Raw genomic sequence first — 22,500 nt, 5'->3', positions numbered from 1 at the left:
AAATAGAGAGAGAGAGAGAGACCAAAATTGGGGCATTTTACTTCGCCCCGACCTTCTAATCGGAGGGAAGGAAAGGTGATAAGAGCAAGATAAGAGGCAGTAGGTGCAGCGATCCTGCGGTAAGCATTCCCAGCTGTGCGTGCATGCGCGCGTGTTCGATCGGACGGTCATGTGTATCTGTTGCTTGATACGGACACTTAGGACATTTGTACGTTTAGGCTAACAGCATATGTCATGTCGCACCGAAAGATATGGATGTTTCGCGCGCTAACCTCCTAACTGTACATTATCCTCATCCTCTTTTCCCCCCACATCCACCTGCACCATGTTATCATCTAATTTTAGGTCTGTTCACTGACAGCATCTACTATCGGCATAATATGTCTATAAGTCCATTTGCATTTTTATTTTAAAAATCTATTTATCGCTCTTTATATATCTGTCTGTATCGTTCTTTTCCAGACACAGTGCCTGTCTCCAGCCAAGCTCAAATTGCGCTTATAGCCACGCCTTTACGGTAGAACACTTGATTTAACGTTCTGTTGGTATGATATCGAAATTCTGCTAGAGAGAGAGGGAGAGGGAGAAAGGGGGAGGAGAGAGACGGCAAGGGAACGACTGGGGAAAATGAGAGAAGACGGGACCGCCAGAAAGATGAAAAGGACTAGGGAATGAATAAACCACACCGCCTTATGGACAGCAATCTTTTTATACATTTTAAACTCGTATATTTTATACTCAGATATTAATGTTTACCTGTTGGAGGAGAGCGCAACAGTAAACTTGAAGTCCCATCGGTACTGGCAGCATCTCCAGGACAAGTGCCAACGCTGAACTTACGTTACAGACTGCGCGTTGTAGACCACCCGCCTCGTGCATACCAAGGGCTATTGGTTACCGGGTGTAAAGGCAGTGTCTTGCTTCCAAAGGGCTACCAGCTCACTCGCTGCCTTGCCGCTTTTGACCCGCGTTTGGACCTTTGGCTCTTATGCTTGTTGATGGGCGTCGCTCGGATGTCTCCACCGGAGCGGCGCTGCAAGTGCTTTTCGCCGGTAATGTGTCAATGTAAGGTGGTCTGTAGCAACCGGACCCTATCGCTCGTGTTTGGCTGCAAGGTAAGCCGGTGTGTCGTCCACTCTTTATTGTTGTGTGTGCGTGTGTGTAAAGTGTAGTTGCGCACGAACGCGCGCGTGCAAACGAGCGGGCGAGCGTGAAGCCGAGCACACATGCATGTTGTGGTCTCTCTCTCTCTCTCTCTTTCTCTCTCTCTCTCTCCCCCTCTCTCTCCCCTTTATGACTCGCCTTTCTGCTCTGAACGGGAGGCAGAAGGGGCTAGGGAGGCCGCGAGGCGTGAGAGACGTGGCCATGCGGAAACGCAAATGAAACGTGATCGCAGCGCACTCGCCGAGCGTCAGGGGGTTGAATTTGAATTAGTCCACATTCCCGTCTCATCTGAGCTCCATTATCCGTGGCCAGCGAGATTTCTCTGCCCGCGCGCCCCTTTAATCTCAATGTGTCATCTAGTCAGTTCAAATAACGTGACCCTCTCCCTTAATCCGCTATTGTTCAGTTATCAGTGTTCCATTTCTGCGTGTAGGGCTGCGTTTTACACGTGTATGTGTGTTTACGTTTTTTAGGACCAGTTATTCGCAGTTGGATGTTTGTGTGCAGGGAGCCTCACTAGTGAGCCGGCCCGCACAAATAATTGCGCTCCTGCCAGTCGTGGATCTCTCATGATGAAATTGGATAAGTCTGTCTGTCTGTCTGTCTGTGTGTCAAAGCTTAGCATAGGCCTACTCTTGCGTAAGTAATGATAAAAAAGGCAGCCTCACATCTTCTAACAGACCTCATATATCTTATGGCCTTTTTCTCTTCTTCTTCTTAGTCTGTTCTGATCTCATCAACATTCTCTCTCTCTCTCTATCTCTCTCACACACACACACACACACACACACACACTCACTCACTCACTCACTCACTCACTCACGCGCACACACACACACACACACTCACTCACACTCACACTGAAACCAGATCCTCTGTGCAGTGAGCACACACATACACACACATACTCATAAACACACATTCACACACTCACAAACACACCCACAACACACAATGACACACTAACTTAAGTTCACCTGTTGGCACAAGGCCATTGTATGATATGACCGGAAATGGCATGGAAACTGGAGCATGGTCAAATTGCCTGTCTTAGCTCCTATATATTCATTGGCTGACCACCAGGACCAAACCATTTTAATGTAAATGGGGGTACTGCCAGGTGCCACACAGCATGGTCCAGTGCTACAACAGACACAAGTAAATTAACAAAAAGGAGAATTGAATGAATGATTGCTGTATAGGAATATGCTTGTGTGTGTGTGTGTGTGTGTGTGTGTTAAAGTGTGTATGTATGTGTGAAAGTGTGTTTGTGTGAGAGAGAGAGCGTGAGCGAGGAGGGAGAGAGAGAGAAGATTTGCAAGTCTGCTGTTTTTTTATTAAAATGGTGAAATGTGATTGAATGAAAATACAACCAGTGTACTGCAAAGAAAATAAAGGAACTGCAAAGGAACAACACACACACACACACACACACACACACACACACACACACACACAGCACAGTGGCAGTGGCAAAAATATCAGTAGAGGCTTGACTCGTCAGTCTCTGAGCAATGTGTGTGTGTGTGTGTGTATGTGTGTGTTTGTTTTTGGTGATAGAATTGGCCAGATGTAAATTATGACACTTTGACATGAATGTGAGAGACAGCATGACCTAACTCACAGGCATACCCATCAGATACAGTCCACACACACATGTACACACACACACACACACACACACACACACACACACACACACACACACACACACACACACACACACTACAAGATGTGCCAAACCAAGTCATATTATGACAGTTCTTCTCTCTCTCTCTCTCTCTCTCTCTCTCTCTCTCTCTCCTCTCTCCTCTCTCTCTCTGCATGTGTGTGTGTGCTTGTGTCATATGAAGTGTCATGCTCTGCTGATGTTGTGTGAACAGAGAGTAATTTCCTAAAGCAGCATTTGCCAGACCTTAGTATCTCCACGGAGACCTTCTGTTATGACATTGTGATGTTCAAATGCATTTTTAGAACACTGCAACATCACAGAACCACTCTTTCTATGTCATGATGTGATTATCACAATAGAGTTTGACATCATAGATGCATCACAACGCATCAAAAAAGTTAATATTGTTATCAGTATGAGATGTGTCACAATAGAATTATGTCTACAAATAAGGATAGTATTTAGTCAATGTTGAATCTTTTTTATTTTTTTATTTAATTTACTTTTTTGCTTGTCACTGAATTGAAGGCCCTGCTGTATTGTATTCCATATCAACTGTCAGTTGTCATGAGTTTTCTTTTTGGAGAAAGGATCATTGCAGGATAAATTGGTTAATGTGACTATTAGCCATAGTTATAAAGCTGTATAACCATTATTAACTAGACATTTAGAAGAGTGGTAGATAACTTGAATGTAATTCAAGTCTCAAAGTCACAAAGTCATGTTGGTTTATCCTATACAATATTTGGAAGATTAGACCTTATCTCACACAATATGCCACGCAACTTCTTCAGCAGGCCGTAGTTCTTTTCAAACTGGACTATTGCAATGGATTGTTAGCTGGCTTAGCTGCTTGTGTAGTGAGACCATTATGGATGATTCAGTATGCAGCAGCATGTCTAGTGTTTAATTAGCCAAAGAGGACACATGCAACTCTGTTAGTTTTCTAACAGAGCAGCCTATAGCAGCCAGAATTAAATTCCTCAGAAAAAAAGTCCTCACTGTGGCTTACAGGACACTTCCCAGATCTGCACCTTGCTATCTTCAAGCTTCTAAAGACACATCGGTTGACCTAGTATCTAACTAATTAATTCTTACAGAATTGTGTTTTTTGTGTTTGTTGTTGTCTGTTAAATTGTATTTACTCTATTACTAATATTGGTATGTTATTTATTTAGGCTACATGACTATAAACTGTTAATTGTAATGTTAATGTATGTTTATTGATGTCATTGTAAGTTGCTTTAGACAAAAGCATCTACTTTGGACAAAAGCATCTGCTAAGAACTATAACCATATTAACATAAATGAGGCCCCATTATTGTTTGATAGCGGTTCATAAAAGGTTAGGGGGAGCCGGCACTGAGAAGTAATACGAATGGGTTATGATGACTAATGAATCTTCCACTGAGCCAGTGATACAGAGGATAAGTAGGGTTTATCATTGTGGTACATTGGTCAAAGTGAATTTCATGGCCTTCTGAATATGCTTCGGCATAAATTTTAGTCTAGTGACACGTAATTTGTCAGTTGTCGGGTATTTGCACGCTCCTGGTTAACCATGGTGGTTTGTGGTCATGAAGTAGGCTAAAGTAGGCTAGGCTCGACAGGGATGCTGAAGCGTGCCACGAAGCCTCAGAAGAGTGGGGTGCTCTGCTTTTGGGATAGAGAAGGCATTATGACATCAGCACTGTGTGGACAGCATTATGACATCATCACTGTTTTTTGCACCCATATGTCATGTGAATTATAAGTAGACGAAATATGCAATTATACCTGTATTTTTGCTATCATTTTTGCTAGCAGCAGCCCTAAAATTTCGTTGGCCAAAGCCAAGTGTTTGTGTGTGTGTGTGTGTGTGTGTGTGTGTGTGTGTGTGTGTGTGAACCTCCTGTAATCTCTTAAACCCTCAGAGAGCTACGATCACAGCGGCTAGAAAAGGCAGAGAATTACTTTTTAGCCCTCCCCCCTCCCCCCGCCTCTCCCATCATTGCTTGGCAGAGTTTCAGAGTGATAAAATAGGGGAGATGGCTCCAGGAATTTGCTGCAGACCGGGATGCATGAATATCAGCCTGTGTGTGTGTGTGTGTGTGTGTGTGTGTGTGTGTGTGTGTGTGTGTTAAATACAGTCTTGATTACCATTCTACACATTTATCAGGTCCCCCCCCCTACACACACACACACACACACACAGGCACGCGCGCGCACACACACACACACACACACACACACACACGCACAGGTGCTATTAACTGGCTGATTACAGACATAAATCACCTCTTTTTGGGAATGGGTCATGTGAGGCCCTGGGACTGATAAATGATCTGTGTGTGTGTGTGTGTGCGTGCGTGTGTGCGCGCGCCTGTGTGTGTTAGACATATTCCTTTGCAGTTCTCCTCTCTCTTCTCTGCCATCTGCGTGGTGTGTGTATGTTTGTTGCATGGTTTTATTTTATTTATTTATTTTTTAAATGTAGAGTTCTCACTGAGTCTCTCCTGAGCATGATAATGGATAAAAACATCCCTGACTTGCTTCAGAGACTTTCTAATGAGGAGACACAGCACTCAAAGAATGTAACGCAAACATGGCAGCCGTCTACAGATGTTCCGCCCCTTCCGTCGCCAAAAGTTGACATGTGAATACATCATGCCAATCATGTGGTATGTTGTGAATACATCATGCCAATCATGTGATCTCGCAGCTGGAGCGAGGTTGGTGTGTCGTGATTCGTGAAGCATTGTGCACGCGCAGTTGTAACCAAAATAGATGCCCGATAAATTCCCGAAAAGCATTGCAATATGGCCGCTGAGTGGAGGGACTTGCCTAAAAGGACTTTGCCTGCTCTCTAAATGGCTTCTCTGTCTGTCCCCCTGCAGAAGTACCGTTACCAAGATGAGGAGACTCCACCACTGGAGCATAGTCCGGCCCACCTGACTCCGGGAAAGAGTGGAGAGCTTCTGCATCTCAGCGACTCTGGTCACGCTCCAATCGACGGTCTCCACGGCTACGCATCTCATACACACCTATCGCCTAGCAAGGTAAGGCCGACTGATCCCAAAAACCTCACACAGACCTGTACACACACACACACACACACACACACACACACACACATGCACAATCAAATGGAAACACAGTCTCTCTGTCCAGTGCTTAATGTGTGTGTTTGGAATGTGTTCGCAATAAGATCTTGTTTTTTATCCATATGCATGTACGATTGTTGCTAATACATTATTTTTGTGATGTGAATGATTTCTATGCGGAAATGATTAATGATTGAAAAGTTTGCTGCTGCCTTTGTAACTGTGCCATGTGGATGATTTAAGCCTTCTAAAGCACAGCAGCCGAAAGATACAGTATGCTGCTCTGCATTTTGGCAGTTTTTCTTAAGATGAAGAGTAAGGTTTAGGAACACATGCACCCATTTACAAACATGCACATGCACACACACATACACACACACACACACACACACACACACACACACACACACACACACACACACACATACTCTCTCTCTCACACACCCACACACACACACAAATACAACATATCTCTCTCTCACCCTCTTTCTTTTTCTCTGTCTCTCTCTCTCTCTCTTTCTCTCTCTCTCTCTCTCTTTCTCTCTCTCTCTTTCTCTCTCTCTCTCTCTCTCTCTTGTACTCACATGCACACAGTAGAGAGCCCAGACACCCATTGTGATGCATATACACAGACCAGTCCCACGCAGTGGAATCCTTAGATGCACTGGAGATAAGACAGCAGGGGCTGGGAGGTCAAAGGTCAGGCCTGCTGAGATCCCGCTGTGATGAGTGGTATGGCACCACCCCCAGCTGCGCTCGTCTGGCGTTCCCACAGCTGGGTTAAGCATCAGCACGTTCTGATTGGCTGCTTAGAAAGGTGACGTTAAGTCATGGCTAGACCTGCACCAGTTAATTGAAGACTAGAGAGGGGTGCGGGTGGCATTGCACATAGGGAACGCATAGAACAGCATATGTCACACTGGGCTAGCAATGTTGCCATCCTTACCACAGGAAGTCACAGAGCCACAAAAGCAAGCTGTGTTTGCAGAAAGATTCACAGAAACATATATATTTACAGACACATAAATACTTCATTCCGTAGATATGTTTTTATTTAGTAAGGATTTACAAATGAGGGCACACGGTGTGGACTGAGCGTCCACGTTGGCAGAGTAGGAGTAAAACTGGACTCATGCCCAGCTCCCTACAGCCAGCTTCTGCCACGGGACTCGTGACCCGGCCGGCGCCCACTCTCAGCCTTACTCCTCTGCCCCCTTTTGTCACGCTGTGACAACCGAGTTAGTCGAGTTCCCCAGTGATGTCCCACTCTGGTGGAATTAGGGCTATCTCATGTCTCCAGCGCGAGCCTAACATGTGTGAGTAATGCACCCGGGACACCAGGGGAAGGGTGAGCGAGTGTGTGTCCAATCTGGCATGGCGGCTCTCTCGCGCCAAGTTGGCCGTCACCACCGCATTCTGGCCAAGTCGCTGTGACGTCAAGCGGACCTTGCCTTCCTGGGTTGGGAGAGGAATCCCAGACTCTCTGGCCCGGACTCTCCTCGCTTCTCCTCTCCTTTCCTCCTCTCCTCTCATCTCCTCTCCTCTCCTCTCTTCTGCTCCCCTCTCCTCTCCTTGCCTCGTTTTTCCTCTCCTTTCCTCTCCTCTCCTCTCCTCTCTTCTCCTCTCCTCTCCTCTCCTCTCCTTGCCTCTCATCTCCTTTCTTCATCTCTCCTCTCTTTGCTTCATCTCTCCTCTCCTCTCCTCTCCTCTCCTCTCCTCTCCTTGCCTCTCATCTCCTTTCTTCATCTCTCCTCTCTTTGCTTCATCTCTCCTCTCCTCTCCTCTCCTCTCCTCTCCTCTCCTTGCCTAATCTCTCCTCTCCTCCCCCAACCCAAGAGTCAGTGACTCACACGTCTCTGCTTGTGTGACTGGGGCAGTGTGACAGTTTGGATTCAGTACATACACACACACACACACACACACACACACACACACTACTATGGGAAGCTGTCTGCCAGTGAATCCTTCAATAAGCATATGGAAAATATGTATTTATTTATTTGATGCAAATACATGTTTTTACATGTTTTTTGTGTCTATAATTACCCTTACACATAAAAGGTGGAATGTGTATCTATGAACACTTTCACTCTTTCTGGGAGGCTGTAAATAATTATATAAATTATAAAATAAATTCTTTATCGTTTCTTTTTATGATAGAACAAAACCCAAGGTTATTTTGGTCACATGTTAAGAGATGAAGAGACCAAGTGAAGTATTTGGCATGAACATAAAGTGTGCCTCATTTGAAGTCAGTGCCAACTGTGAGGAAGCACTGCGCAGAGCATAATTGCCCTCCTCTGGCCATCTGAGGAACTTCACTCACTCTCAGCACCATGGACAGCAGTCCAATTGATTGCTTTTGAATGCAGGTTTTTCACAGTCATCGAATATTAATGATCTGTTTCACTGCAAGGGTTTCAGGGTTGAGCCACAGCTGCTGCATATGCAAATGTAATGTTCTATAGATGTTATTTACAGATGTATTACATACATTGTAAATGCTCTATGTGGTGTTCTGGCTGGTGAAAGTGCTATAGTGTCAGTTTTTGGGTGGCAAACAGGACTCACTGGAAGCCATTTTGAAGGAAATAAGGAACACAGTCAATTTGAAAATTTGACATTTTCTTTTATTTGATCTTGAACTTGATATGGCTGTCTGACAGATTGCCCCTTTACTACAAAATGGAACTTACAACAGAATGGAATGTATGATAAGGAGTTTTTATTGAACAATTATGAGCTATTATTTCATTTACGACACAACAAAACGTAGACGTTTAAAGGTAATGCAGTGACTATAATAAACATATTCAGTATCAGTTCAGATAATATGCTCCTAATGTTGACAATATTGATTATATTGCATTTATATTTTACAGCTGTGCAATCATGAACACTCCATTATTCACTGATGAAATGCACCAATGCAGTAATGAAATAATAGCTCATAAATGCGTTATTACTGGCTGCTATTGTATGAGGTGAGGCTATAATAATGAGACTTATGCTGTAATTCAGCTGTAATGAAAATGACTTGTTATACTTGTGTAACGTGCACATGTGCAAAAGCAGTTGTCGTTATATAGCAACACCTCATAAAGCAGTGCACACATAGGCATCTCTGTGCGTGGAACTACCCCCCTCTCTCCACTCCCCCTCTTTGTATGGAGACCTACTGCCCCAATTGCCCAGTGTGTTGAAACATCAACTATTGTATTTGCCAACGGCCCAGGGAACTGTAGCTGAGCTCCAGAATGTTAGTCATGTGTGTTTTTGTCTTGTTTCCTGCTGCATTGGTACTTCACAGATTGTGTAGTCACCGTTCTGTTTAATCCTCCTTATAGTGGCTCATTGATGTGTTTGATCACCCCTATGTGTGTTGAACTAGTTCAGTCATTTGAACTCATACTCTATATTCTTTATTTCCTGTACATTATATACATTGTCTGTGATTGTGACTCTCCCTTGTGTAACTGAGCTCCTCTTGATGTGGTAGCCTTGATGTCTTTGCTTATGTAGTTGCAGTGTTTCTTCTGAGTTAAGGCCGTCTTCTGTCTACATCTTCTTTCTCTCTGTCTACATTTTCCTGTGTCACTATTTATGCCCCCTTCTCTGTAGTCTCTACAGTACCTGAAGTCTCCTTGTGTTCTTGCCCCCTTACCTGCCGTTTTGAACTCTTACATTCTCCTCTGTAACAGTTTCACACCCTCTGTTTGCCACCATCCTCTGCTGTCTCCCCGTCTCTTTCACTGTCTCTCATTTACCCCCTTTGTGTCTGTGAATTTGCCCCTGGTGTGTAACTGCCCTCTGCTCCGTGTGTGTTGTGTTGCAGCCCGTGTTGTTACCAGGCAGCCAAACTCCTTACTACGCTACCTCCACTCTGGTAAGGCTATCTCCATGGCGATGCATGTCACCATTGTGATGTCATAATCACGGTCACCACACTGGTGTCATTTTCTCCAGATGGGGCCTTGTGTTGCACCTTTGCTTGGATTGGCTATCCTCGACTCTCATTGGAGCTTTTCAGTATCTACAGAGATCATCTGAAAAGGGAGATTCCAATCTTGGGCTGAAAAAGCATAATGGCAGTGGGTCCTGGACTTTTATTTTAAGTGGAATTATATGGGAGGAGTGGTGAAGTAGCCCAAGCAAACTCCTATTTTTGTGAAACCAGTTGAAACCCTTTCAGTTCAATTACCACTGATCTTTAACATCTTGCTCACAGCCTAGTCAATTATGACAGCACCTGCTAAGGTCTGTAATGAAAAAAATATTGTTTTGTGAGACAAGTGACCTTTCCTCTCCATACAGCCTAATTGGATGAGAATCGTTCATGCTAAGCTAAGGTTAGCAAATGTTCAGTTACGTCAGAGAACTGATATGATTGGTTCAGGGTGATACATGTGACCCAAGCTAAAGCAAGTTAGCCGTTATGTTTTTGTCCATGGAAAATGGCTAAGATTGCTATCTCCCCCTGTAAGAACATCTCTGTATCTATGTCCCTACAGTGTTATCCATCCATGTATGTAATCTGATCTGAAGGCATGCTCATGAATGTACTTTTGCATGCAAATGTGGTATATTTTTCCGCAGACAATAACTAGACTGAAGTGCTTATTTTACAGTCCTCACTTGTCCTAGATTTCAGTGTTCAGTGAGCCCTTATATTTCCAAAGACTGGCCAGTGGCCTGAGCAAGAGTTTTGCTTTTTGAAGTGATGTGATGTCATCTATCGGTCATCAGATGTATTAGTGATGTCATAAGAAGATTATTAAATAATGATATTTGTCAGGCAGTGATGGCAGAGAGATGCAGCAAGGTTTCCTGGCCCACTCATCTTTGCGATGGGGGACTCTATAGTGAACATTTATGGTGGTTATTCACTATACAGTGAGTGGGTGGATGTTCTGAACACAGGATATGATTTCACATATGCAGAAGAAGACAGCTGAATGTCTGGTCAAATTGTCCTTCAGACCGCGGATGAAAGGGAATGAAGGTGATGAGTAGCTGTGTGTGTGAATTCCTGTGCATGAATGTGCTGTTGAGAATCATGAATGATTGAAAATCTTTAGGAAATGAAATACAGAATGATTAAGTCCATAGCTAAGTGTACCCAATGGGTTAGACATATTTTTGAAATCCTAGATAAGTGAGAATTAATTGGTTTGAAATCCACTGGAGAAAAAGTCAACTGCAGTCATACCTGTGGTTGCACTTTATCAAGAATTTCCTTGAATGAAATACAGGAAGTCATTTCATGGACTGATGGAGATGACGTCACAGCCCAGCTGTACAATGATGGTTTGAACAGTATTCCAGGTGCTTCAGCAAATAACTTAAGACCTTAGAATCTCCTTGGCTTCGCTGTCCTTGGTCCCCATAGATACCATTCTGCTGTGACATCATGTCCATTGTGGCATCATTGTTACTTCACTACTCAATTACATCACTCACAATTCTCGTGAGTCACAGTTCTTCGTCTTTGTCACATACTGCAGAGGCAGCAGCTAATGCTTCAGTGTGTTTTTAGAGAAGATAAAGTCCTGGAATATCTGGAGCAGAGCCGATTCAGATAATACTTTGATGAATATCTGGACTTGTTGAATATCATGGTGTGTGGAGCAGATCGAGGGTGGGACTAATGAGTGATATCAAATGGGAGCCAGATGTTGAAGGTTAGAGGAAAGGCTATAGGTTAGCTCAAATCTTGGATGGATACATAGCTAAAGGGCACACAGTGTTTTTTGGTGACATTGGTGGCGGTGTTGTGCTGTGGAAGCTTGTGCATTTTCAGGGGGTTTTCTGACCTGAAGCACAGAACTACATAGTGCACTGCCTGGACAGCTAGTAGGACAGATGTGTCCTTCAAATGACCATTAAGGTGTGTCCTTCAAATGACCATGAAGACATGACCTTCAAATTACCATATTCCATCAAAATCACCTTGAAGATGATAGCCAGACTAGATGGTCATTGAAAATATAGCTGCAAAAAGTGGGAAATTGTTGCATAAGGTTGCTCTAACATGGCTACATTGAGATACACAGGAAAAGCAAGAGCTTGTACTCAAATTAAATAGATAAATAACTGGTGTTTTCTTCTATTTAATTGTAATAGATTATATTACTCACTGACACATTCTGATAATGTTCTGTTGTCCTTAGTATTTGTTGCACAATAAAATGTGAATTCTTGTCAAACTGTATTTTTACACAATAAGGAGTTTCATGTATTTGATTGGTGGTTTCTCATATGACACAACATAGGGGGGGCTTCACACATCTAACCTGGATTGGGTCACATTCAAATGAGCGTGTATGAGACAAGAGGGGGTGGAGGAGTGGAGGGAGAGAGATAATGATGGGATGAGAGAAAGATAAACGACAAGTTGAACTCGAGGAATTGGGGATATGCAAGAGCATAGCAATGAGTCAAGGGGATGTACACACACATACACACACACACACACACACACACACATACACACACACACACACACACACACACACACACACACACACACACACACACACCACACACTCTTACCCACACACTCACATACTCTCTCTCACACACACACTCACACACACACACACACACACACACACACACACACACACACACACACCTCTGAGTACCTGGCTAATTGCTGCCATAAATCAACTCGGCACTAGAGCACACACATCTCGTTGTACCTCAAGAGACAAACACTCACCGCTAAACCCAAACACACACACACGCACACAACACACAACACACAACACACTAACCCAAACACACCTTCATCCTGCATCACCACAAATGCACTCCACGTTTAACATTTGTGTCAGGAGAGCAATGGTCTCCCAGCACAATATGCCGTACTGTACAGCTCCAGAGCCCCGGTGCAGTCAATGGTGGGTGCAGTAGTGTCCTGCGGGCAGCAGGGGGCAATAGAGGGTTAGCTCTGGACTGCATCGGCCTCCTACTGCAGGGCTGAATGGTGGTGAATACAGGAGTGGGTGATGCTGCTCTCAGTGAGTCAGCAGCAGCAGCACATACTGCTGGATGCATGAACAAGGAAGGGCCTGCGTTTGTGAGGCACTGTTTGTTTGTGTATATGTGTGTGTGTGTGTGTATATGTGTGTGTGTGTGTGTGTGTGTGTGTGTGTGTGTGTGTGTTTGGTGGGGGGGGGGGGGCAATTCTGTTTCCTGCATGTGAGTCAGTGCAATGAAATCATTCAATGAAACCATTTTTGGGTAGAGAAACTGTGTTTGTGCATGTAATATGTAAATGGGTGCAAACATCATGTGTCCACAAATGGGAGCATGTTTGAGGACTTTCTCTCTCTCTCTCTGTGAGTGTGTGTGTGAGAGAGAGAGAGAGAGAGAGAGAGAGAGAGAGAGAGAGAGAGAGAGAGAGAGAGAGAGAGAGAGAGAGTGCCTATGTATGTAAGTGTGTGTTATGCTCCCTCAGGTAGGTGGGTCTCTGTCCCCATCTGTCTATGTAAACTGAGGACACAGTGAGAGACAGAGAGGAGCGTTTGGATGGAGAGATGAGCTTGATCCGTAAAGCAAGAGAACGAGTGAAACGATTACATTATCAACACCACGCAGACTCACACACACACACACACACACACACACACACACACACACACACACATATATACACGCGGGCACACACTCACATAATCACATACACTCTCTGTCACCCTCACACAAAAACGCACACACACACACACATACACACAATCTCCTTTGGCAGAAATGTTGCCATGGTGACGACTGGAATGTCAGTCTCCATAGCAACAGCACTACCCGATGTTTTGGCTGTGTGTTTATGAGAGAAAGAGGGGGAGGAATAAAATATAAGGGAGAGAGAAAGCAAATGGGAATGAGAATGGAGGGATGAATGATGGACGTGTGTGATTTTGTGAGTGTGTGTGTGGGTGTGTGTGAGAGTGTTGGTGAGAAAGTGTGTTCTTATTTCACCTCAGTGTAAGAGTTTGTCTTTGTCGGAATTTTAATGTGAGAAAGGACATTTATATCTAACATTGAGAGTTTGTGTTGTGAGGAATGTTGTAGGATCTTGCGTGTGTCTGTGTGTGTGTGGTCGGCCCACTGGTTTTGTCTCTGGATAATTATGCTGTAGTTTATTAAGTAGTCAGTGAAGCCGATGTTAACGGAACCCTTGGAGACATTTATCATGCGGCCTCAATTACTGCAGTGTGTGTGTGTTGTGTGTGTGTGTTTGACATTGTGTGTGGGTGTTTGGGTGGGTGTGCTGTTAGAAGTGTATAACTTAGAGTCTTACATACGTTTGGGAATGATGGGTGTGTGTGTGTGTGTGTGTGTGTGTGTGTGTGTGTGTGTGTGTGTGTGTGTTTTAAGCACTTAGCTGACATGTCTCATTGGCATAGGAAATCAATGAAGATAAAGTGTAACCACACTAACAAGCACATGGACACAAACCTTTAAACCTCAGTCACTACCTTCTGTCTTTTTAAACCTTCCGTTTTTAATTGCTATTCTCCTCCTCCACCAACTCTCTCTCTTTACCCCCCCCCCCTCTCCCTCTCTGTCTCTACTTCACTCTGTACCATTTGACTGCATGCTGTCGGAGGTTCTGGAGTGAATATGTGCCCATGGACATTCCTCTGTCACTCTGTATTTATGTGTGTGTGTGCAAGCATGTGTGTGTGTTTACTCTGCAGGATGGGGAAACATCTGTGTGTGTGTGAATGTGTGTATGTGTGTGTGTGTGTGTGTGTGTGTGTGTATGTGTGTGTGTGTGTGTGTGTGTGTGTGTGTGTGTGTGTGTGTGTGTGTATGTGTGTGTGTGTGTGTGTGTGTGTGTGTGTGTGTGTGTGTGTGTGTTGTGTGTGTGTGTGTGTGTGTGTGTGTGTGTGTGTGTGTGTGTTTGTTTGTGTTTGTTTGAGTGAGATGGAGACTGATATGTGTATGTGTGATATGTATGCTCTCTCTCTCTCTCTCTTTCTCTATCTCTCTTTCTCTTCCTGTCTCTCTCTCTCTCTCTGTGTGTGTGTGTGTGTGTGTGTGTGTGTGTGTGTGTGTGTGTGTTATTTTTTGTGTGTGTGTGTGTCTATTTCTGACCCTTGGCTTGCCGTCTCCTCCCCTGCCTCATAATCCTCCACAGTCCCCTCTCACGATCTGCTGATGCCGTCGGGCAACCTCCCTCTCCTTTTCTCCATCATCCTCCTTGCTATCTGTTCCTCTTCTTCATTTCCCTACTTCTGTCTCCTCTTCCACTTCTCCTTCCTCTTCTCTCTATCCACTCATCTTTCCAACAGTCTTGTATTCTCTTCCTCCCCATTCTTTCTCTTCTTTCAAGTCTTGGTAACATGTTCACACTCTCTTGCTCTGCTGTTGTCATTTTTGCTTGTCATCTCTTTGTCCTCCCTCCCTGCTCCTCTTCTTCTCCCACTTGTCATCTCTTCTGTCCTTTCCCTGTGTTCCCTCTTCTTTTCCTTCTTCTTCTTCTTCTGTCCCTCACTTCTCTCTTCTCCTGCGGGTCTCTGTTCTGCCCCCCCCCCCCCCCCCCCCCCCCTCCTTTGCACACCAGTTTACCTCCATTAATACTGCTCACATGGCTATCTTGAGAAAGTGAGAGAGAGAGAGAGAGAGAGAGAGAGGGAGAGAGTGCAGGGGGGAAGGGCCAGTGCTGGACTGGCAAGTGTGTGTGTGTGTGTGTGTATTTGTATGTGTGTCAGAGAGAGCGAGGGAGCGAGGAAGAGGGAGAACAATGTGCATAACTGAATTGCCAGTTACCGAGTCAGCGCGCGCGACAGAGCGATGTGAGTGGAGAGCGCGTGGCGCGAAGAGATAAGGAGATAGCGGAATAAACGCGGAGGATAAGTCACAGAGGCTCGAGTCGTCTCCCGCACATGAATGATTGTCCCCTGCAGCGGGGGAGGGCAGCGGCTTTCGTTTTATTATTTATTATTCTCGCCGTTTGAAGGCACTGTGCGAAACCGTTAAAACCGCAGGGAAACGCTCGCCCGGCTCTCTGGGCACCGGGAGAAAGGACAGTCGAAGACGAAGAAGCGCGCTACCAGTGACGTGGTCAAGGCAGAAAGTGACGAGAGCGAGGAAAAAGCAGCTCTTGTAATATTTGCCACGGATGGAGGAATTTAATTAGCGGTTTCGGGATGACCAGGACTCTCACGCGCTCTGGAGTCTGACGGGACCGTCTGTCTCGCTTTTTCTGGTCGCACGAGCCGGAGTCGTGACTGGGGCCGTGGGTTTGGCTGTGTAAATGTACAGAAATGTTTAATTTGAAACTCTTTCATTCATGGAAACCGGTCTTTTCTCTTTGTGGTCGCTTTTGCTTAATAACTGTCATCCCTTTAGATCGTCTAATCTAAACGATAGAAATGCATCAATTTCGTTTTTAATTGTTTATTCAAACGCATTCATTCGATCAAAAGCACTTGCCAGTTTTGATCAAGCGCCCGGCTCCGGTTAGAACGGGAAACCGTGCGCTCCATTTATGTAACAGGCTGCATGCCTCGCACTGCCTTTGCTGTCCGTTCCTGAACCGGAGCCTGACTCCGCGAGAGAGACTCGTGCTCCCGGGGGAAACGCCGTCATGTTCGTGTCCGTGTGGTATGCGAAGAAGATGGGCCGTCGCTTCATCAACAACGTGCGCAAGGCCAAAAAACAACGACAGCGCATGATGATGGTAGGCGTAATGTGTGTGTGCGCGTTTTAAATGTTGTTTGTTCTCTTCATGTGTGAGTGTGTGTGTGTGAGAGAGAGAGAGAGAGAGAGAGTGTGTGTGTGTGTGTGTGTGTAGCTGTTCAATAGAAGATGTAAGACACTACAGATATGCACATTGATCAGTTGTTAGTGGTTACAACAACTCCTCCGCCCCCATGTCCCTGTCCATGGTCCTGAACCGCATTCCTGAGTGTGACATGGAATTATATTAAACACAGTGTACTGATGACAACTGAAATGTTGAATATGAGTCCATATTATGTCTACTGTTTCAGTGGCATTAGACAAAATCCTCAAGAAAGACCAACATTTGTATAGCGTCCTTCATTTAAATGGTCATTTCTCTGAGATTGCCATGTCTGTGTTCAGAAGGCTGAAACAGGATGTGTAATGCGGATGCAGCACAGGTCTGCCTGCTCGCCCTGACGGCGGTGGGAACCGGATCATGTAATGAGAGACACATGTGCGTGTGTGTGTATCCCAGTGGCGTTTGGATCAAACAAACAAACAACAAAAAAAACCTTACGTAAACCACAGGAGTGTGAGAGCTCACGTCACATGGGCTCCCTGCAAATGTGTCAGTCTCTCTACCTCTACCTGTGTGTGTGTGTGTCACCTACCCAACAAGCACACACACACACACACACACACACACACACACACACACACTACCTGCCACAGCCAGGTATGTCTGCCCAGGACATTGGTGTCCTGCAGCGGAGAGCGAGCAGGATGGTTGTGTTCTCATGATAATATTAATGAGTCCTATACGTAAGGACCGCAGATGACCCAAGGCCCTATAGGAGTGGGCCGAGTGGTAGAGATGCTCTCAAAGCCATACCTGGAACATGATTAAGTCACCTCTTCATTTATGTTGTACATTTGGTCCAAAGAAAATGGGTTCTTATTTAGTAGTGTAAAGGACTAAGAGGTCCTAAGACATTTATAGTATTGTATTGGTTATAATCTTTTGAATATGCAGAATTGATTATAAATGTTGACACTGACACATTCACTTACTATTTTATACATGCACTGTTATGAAGTAAATCACTGTAAAATTGTACTATATTATGCCAAGATATGGCATAGTCAGGATTTTCAAGTTAAAATGGACTTTGACTAGTTCACAGCATTTCTGGTATTAGGACGGATGTACTGCACATGCCCCATTCAAAACCTGCTGTAATCCTAGACAGCTTTCCCTTGAAAACGTCTCCCGGTAAAGGCATGGTGTCAGGCCTTGTCCCTGGGGACAAAAAGTGTCATCCCTTTAAGTGCTGGAGAGCTCGGACCACGTGGGCGTAGCTCCCCTTTAATAAATCATGTTCTCTGAAAGGCGAAATGGTGTGGAAGGGTGTCTGTAGAAAATGGTTTTATTTATGAAGGAGAAAGTTTATGGAAGTGTGTGTGTGTGTGTGTGTGTGTGTGTGTGTGTGTTTGTGTGCATGTGTTCGCGTGGGTAGGGTTTCTGGATGAGTATATGTCTGGGTCTATACTAGGCTGTACACGCCATGTACTACAAGCATTGAAGGCAAAATGGTGCCTACTGTAGATGTCATACAAGGCAAGGCTTTTGGGTCATGTGTGTATGGTGAAAAGTGTATTATTTCTGTATGTGTGTGTGTGTGTGTGTGTCTGTGTGTTGTGTGGGGGAGGGGTTGTGGTGTATTCTGGCGTATTCATTTTATGGGCATGAGTAAGAGGCTTTTCAAGCTTCAACTGGAAATGAAGACTTTTAATCACAGTTCTCACACTCTCTCTCTCACTCTTTCTGTGTGTGTGTGTGTGTGTGTGTGTGTGTGTGTGTGTGTGTGTGTGTGTGTGTGTGTGTGTGTGTGGTGATAACATATGTCACTCTGATGAACCGCCTAAGGCCTGAACTTCTACACATGAGGAATGAACCTCCTCTCTTTCTTTGGCTTTTCTATCTATCTATCTATCTATCTATCTATCTATCTATCTATCTATCTATCTTTTTGTTCTCCTCCTTTTTATGTTAAGCACTTAGGTCTTGTGAGGCATGTGTTGGCCCAGCACCACAGATCTGATGTTGGCATGGTGGGCACCAGAACATGTTCACAGCCAGCATCCCAGAATCCCTGTGCCCTCTTTCTCTGCCCTCTCCCCCCTCAATTGCCCCCCTCTTCCTTCTGTTCATCCTCCTCTCTTTTATTCTCTCTTTCATTCTGTTTCTGTAACCTCCCAATTCCCTGTCTTGCTCTGCCATTCTCTCTCTTCCTGCCCTCCCTTCCTCCCTCTTGTACAGTCTTTCTCCTCCCTCTATTTCTCTTCTCATCCCTCTATTTCTCTTCTCCTCCCTCTATTTCTCTTCTCATCCCTCCTTTCTTCCTTAAGGCCTTGTTGTTCCAACTCGACTGTGTTTTGCTCTCCTGTCAGACTGGGGGAATGTGTTTGGGAGAAGGAGAGAGAGAAAAAGAGAGGGAGGGGAAAAAGGGAGAGAGGCTTTCATACAATATTTATACCTCTAAGTATAAACATAGTGGAGCCTGGCCCCTACAGGTCTTCAGACTGCCTCTATGCATTAATCCCCCTCTCAGGCCCGCGCTCTCTTTCTCTCCCTTACTCACTCTCTCTTCCCTCTCTCTCTCTCTCTCTCTCTTTCCCCTTCCTCCCTCCATTACTCTCTTCTCTCACTTAACTTTCCTCTCACCATCTCCTACTCTCTCTCTCTCTCTCTCTCTCTCTCTCCCTCGCTCTCTGTCTGAAGTGGTGTGGTCAGCAGGATCTTGCTCCCCAGTGGCTGTGAAACTCACTGCTTCCAGCCTTCAGCATAAGCAAAGGATGAGAGAAAGAGAGAGAGATAGAGAGAGAAAGAAGGTGAAAGAGAGAGAAGGATAGAGAGAGATGGAAGGAGCAAGAGAGAGCAAGTCCTCTGGTGCTCTGTCCTTTTGCACATTCCTAATGAGCACTTGTCTTATTCATGTACCTGACCGACCGTCTGACCCCAGTCATGATTACACATACCTACCAACTCACACACACACACACTCACACTCACACTCACACTCACACTCACACACACCATTACATGTGTGTGCGCACACACACACACAGACACACGCAGGATAATATTTTCAGCAGGTTTATTTCCTTTGGCTTCAAGCTTTTGCTGGCAAATGTTAGATTGTCCGCATGCCTTATGGTTCAGTGCGCACACACACATACACACACACACACGCACACACACACACACACACACACACACAAACACGCACACACAAACACGCACACACACACACACACACACACACACACACACACACACACACACACTCATCAGCTGCTTTTGCCCACCTCACTTACTTGCCAATGCATTCCCCTGGGCCATGACTAAAGCCCTTGGCCCCGCTCAGGTAAATGCGGAGTAGTGTCTCACTGTGACCTCTGTCCAGCAGCCCAGCGCTACCAGAGCAGACACAATCCCCTGCAGGACCACAACACGATGACGGATCAGACTCAGAGTCACACACACACACACACACACACACACACACACACACACACACACACACACACACACACACACACACTGTTGTGTACACTTACTGCTGCTGAGCATACATTCATCTCTGGTTAAGAGAATATTTTGGGCCCTTTAGCACAGTAGTGTGCAGGTAACAGGGACATAGTCAGGTATAGAGTATAGAGTTACATATAGCGTAGCTTGCTGAATTCCATTTATCTCTACTTATTCATTTGTATTGTGATTTGAACACATTAACAGGCAATCATAACAGAAGTCTTGTTTCGCATTCTTTTGCGTTGTTGGTAGCCAACATCTGATGCACAGACAGAGCTTCAACATTTAGACTAAAGCTTCCATCTACTCCGGCTCAATGAAGATGAGCGGAACGAATAAGCTCAGGAACCTTCTAGAACTGTGAGCCGACTGAAGTGGATATTAGGTTGTAAGGGTGTGTCAGCCCCAGTAATAAGATTGTGGTTTGGAGTGCTGTGAGGAGTACTCTCTCTGTCATCTCCTATATCTCTCTCTTTCTCTCTCTCTTTCTCTCTTTCTCTCACACACACAGACACATACACACACTCTAGACCCTTGGAGAACCATAAGAAAGCTTTACGACCACGCTGGGATTGAAGAATATGCATGATTGCATCTCCGGAATAATCACAAGTCTGTGTAAATTTCCTTTAGGAGTTCTGGCCCTGCAGGGAAATATCCTCTCATCTCATTATGGCAGAGTTGGAGATGGTGAGCCTGAGCCCGACTGCCAGAGGAGAAACTGCACAAATGTCAGAGCTGTGCAGTCGCCTGCATTTGATCAAATGACATTTCAAATGCAGATCGTTTGCAGGGAGACTACGAAGCATTCTTCTTTGTTTGCTCTCCTCTGAAAGTAACTTGTGCGGCGTTGATTGGACAGTAGGTCTGTTATGAGGGCAAGCTAACAATGTTCTGCCGTTCATGTTTGCCTGGATGTTTTGGGCCATTTGGTACTGAGGTATTCTTTCTTTCTTTCTTTCTTTCTTTCTTTCTTTCTTTCTTTCTTTTTTTTTCAGGTTTCTTTTTAAAATTTCCCTTTCTATCTATCTATTAGCAGTGTGCATACAAATATAAAATATTCGAACAACCAACAGTGTTATTCGTTTATTGTGAACACTTGTGTACACTTACTGCTGCTGAGCTTACGCTCATCGCTGGTTAAGATAATATTTTCGATCCTTTAGCACAGAACAGCAACAGAGGACATAGTCAAGTCAAGACGGGTGGAGTAGTGTAACCTACCATAAGCTATCTCATAGTATAGAGTTACATATAGCGTAGCTAGCTAACAAATTTGTTGCATAAAACAGAACAAGGAAAACACAAAAGTGTCTCCCATGAACTGTTTATTGTGATTACAACATTAACAGTGATGTGCTAGCAGAAGTTCTACCATGGCAACTGCTATGCTATGCTATACTATGCGATGCTATGCTGCTGTGGTAGCACAGCTTACACCATGATTCTGTGCGTTATAGAATAACCGAATAGGGATATTCATATTTGTGTAGTATATGTCGACTATTCGACTATCCGTGCACAATCCCTACTATCTATCTATCCATCTATCTATCTATCTATCTGTCGTCTTTCTCTCTCTCTTTCTATCTCTCTCTTTGTCCATGCTTGGCTTTCTAAGTAATGACCCCCAACTGAAAGTCGACAGACTGCTGCACGTGAGCGCCTTGGCAATAGTATGCACAGTTACGACCAATTCGCTGCACCCGTCCTTGGACTCTGTGTGTGTATATGTGTGTGTGTGTGTGTTTGTGTGTGCATGTGTGTGTCTGTGTCTGACATTTAAATTAGCACGTATTCAATTAGAATAAGCTTTTATCATAATCAGCTTAGCATGGGGGAAGCTGGTAGATATTTGACTGTCTACCAATGTAGCGGCATATCAAAACGTGCGATCAGTGATTGGGCAAGGTCATGAGGGTTTAGTCCCGTACCAACTAATTTTTTTCTTTTCAATAACCGCCGTTATCACGCATCATTGCTTGGTTCAAGGGCAGTTTTTAATCACATGCATCACAAACATAAGAGATTAGCAGCATGATATTATCATAGCCCAGGTCTGTGGTTGTGACCCTGACAACTAGTCAGTGCTGTGCTGTGTGAGTGAGTGCCTGTTTGCAGTCAGTCGGATTGAATAATCCATATGACTTGTGTGGAGCACACTGGGGCGACGGCAGGAGTCTTCTTCAGTGTAGCCTGAGGGAGTGCGGGGGGGGCAGTGTTTGGTCCTGTCTTGAAAATGGCAGTGGGGTTCTGTAAATGTAAAGTGTGTGTGTGTGTGTGTTTGAGAGGCTAAACATCTGCCATTC

The 22,500-nt window shown here is 44.8% G+C and overlaps 1 protein-coding gene across 4 annotated transcripts in view; it reads left to right on the top strand.

The window, feature by feature from the left end:
* Positions 1-22,500, top strand: part of LOC121689926 (disks large homolog 4-like) — a 72,989-nt gene that overhangs the window by 27,930 nt on the left and 22,559 nt on the right. For 2 of the 4 annotated variants that reach the window (XM_042070171.1, XM_042070173.1), the window contains exons 4-5: positions 5,713-5,874; positions 9,755-9,805. In XM_042070171.1, coding sequence (XP_041926105.1) covers positions 5,713-5,874; positions 9,755-9,805 — 213 coding nt within the window. Of the gene's footprint in view, positions 1-634; positions 1,116-5,712; positions 5,875-9,754; positions 9,806-15,611; positions 16,610-22,500 lie in introns of those variants that run through there. The other 2 variants (XM_042070172.1, XM_042070174.1) reach the window with 2 other exon arrangements.

Source organism: Alosa sapidissima, chromosome 18 (genome assembly GCF_018492685.1).
Source record: "Alosa sapidissima isolate fAloSap1 chromosome 18, fAloSap1.pri, whole genome shotgun sequence".
NCBI lineage: Eukaryota > Metazoa > Chordata > Actinopteri > Clupeiformes > Clupeidae > Alosa > Alosa sapidissima.
The sequence above is the reverse complement of the archived record's forward strand: the minus strand, read 5'-3'. Positions and strand labels throughout refer to the sequence as shown.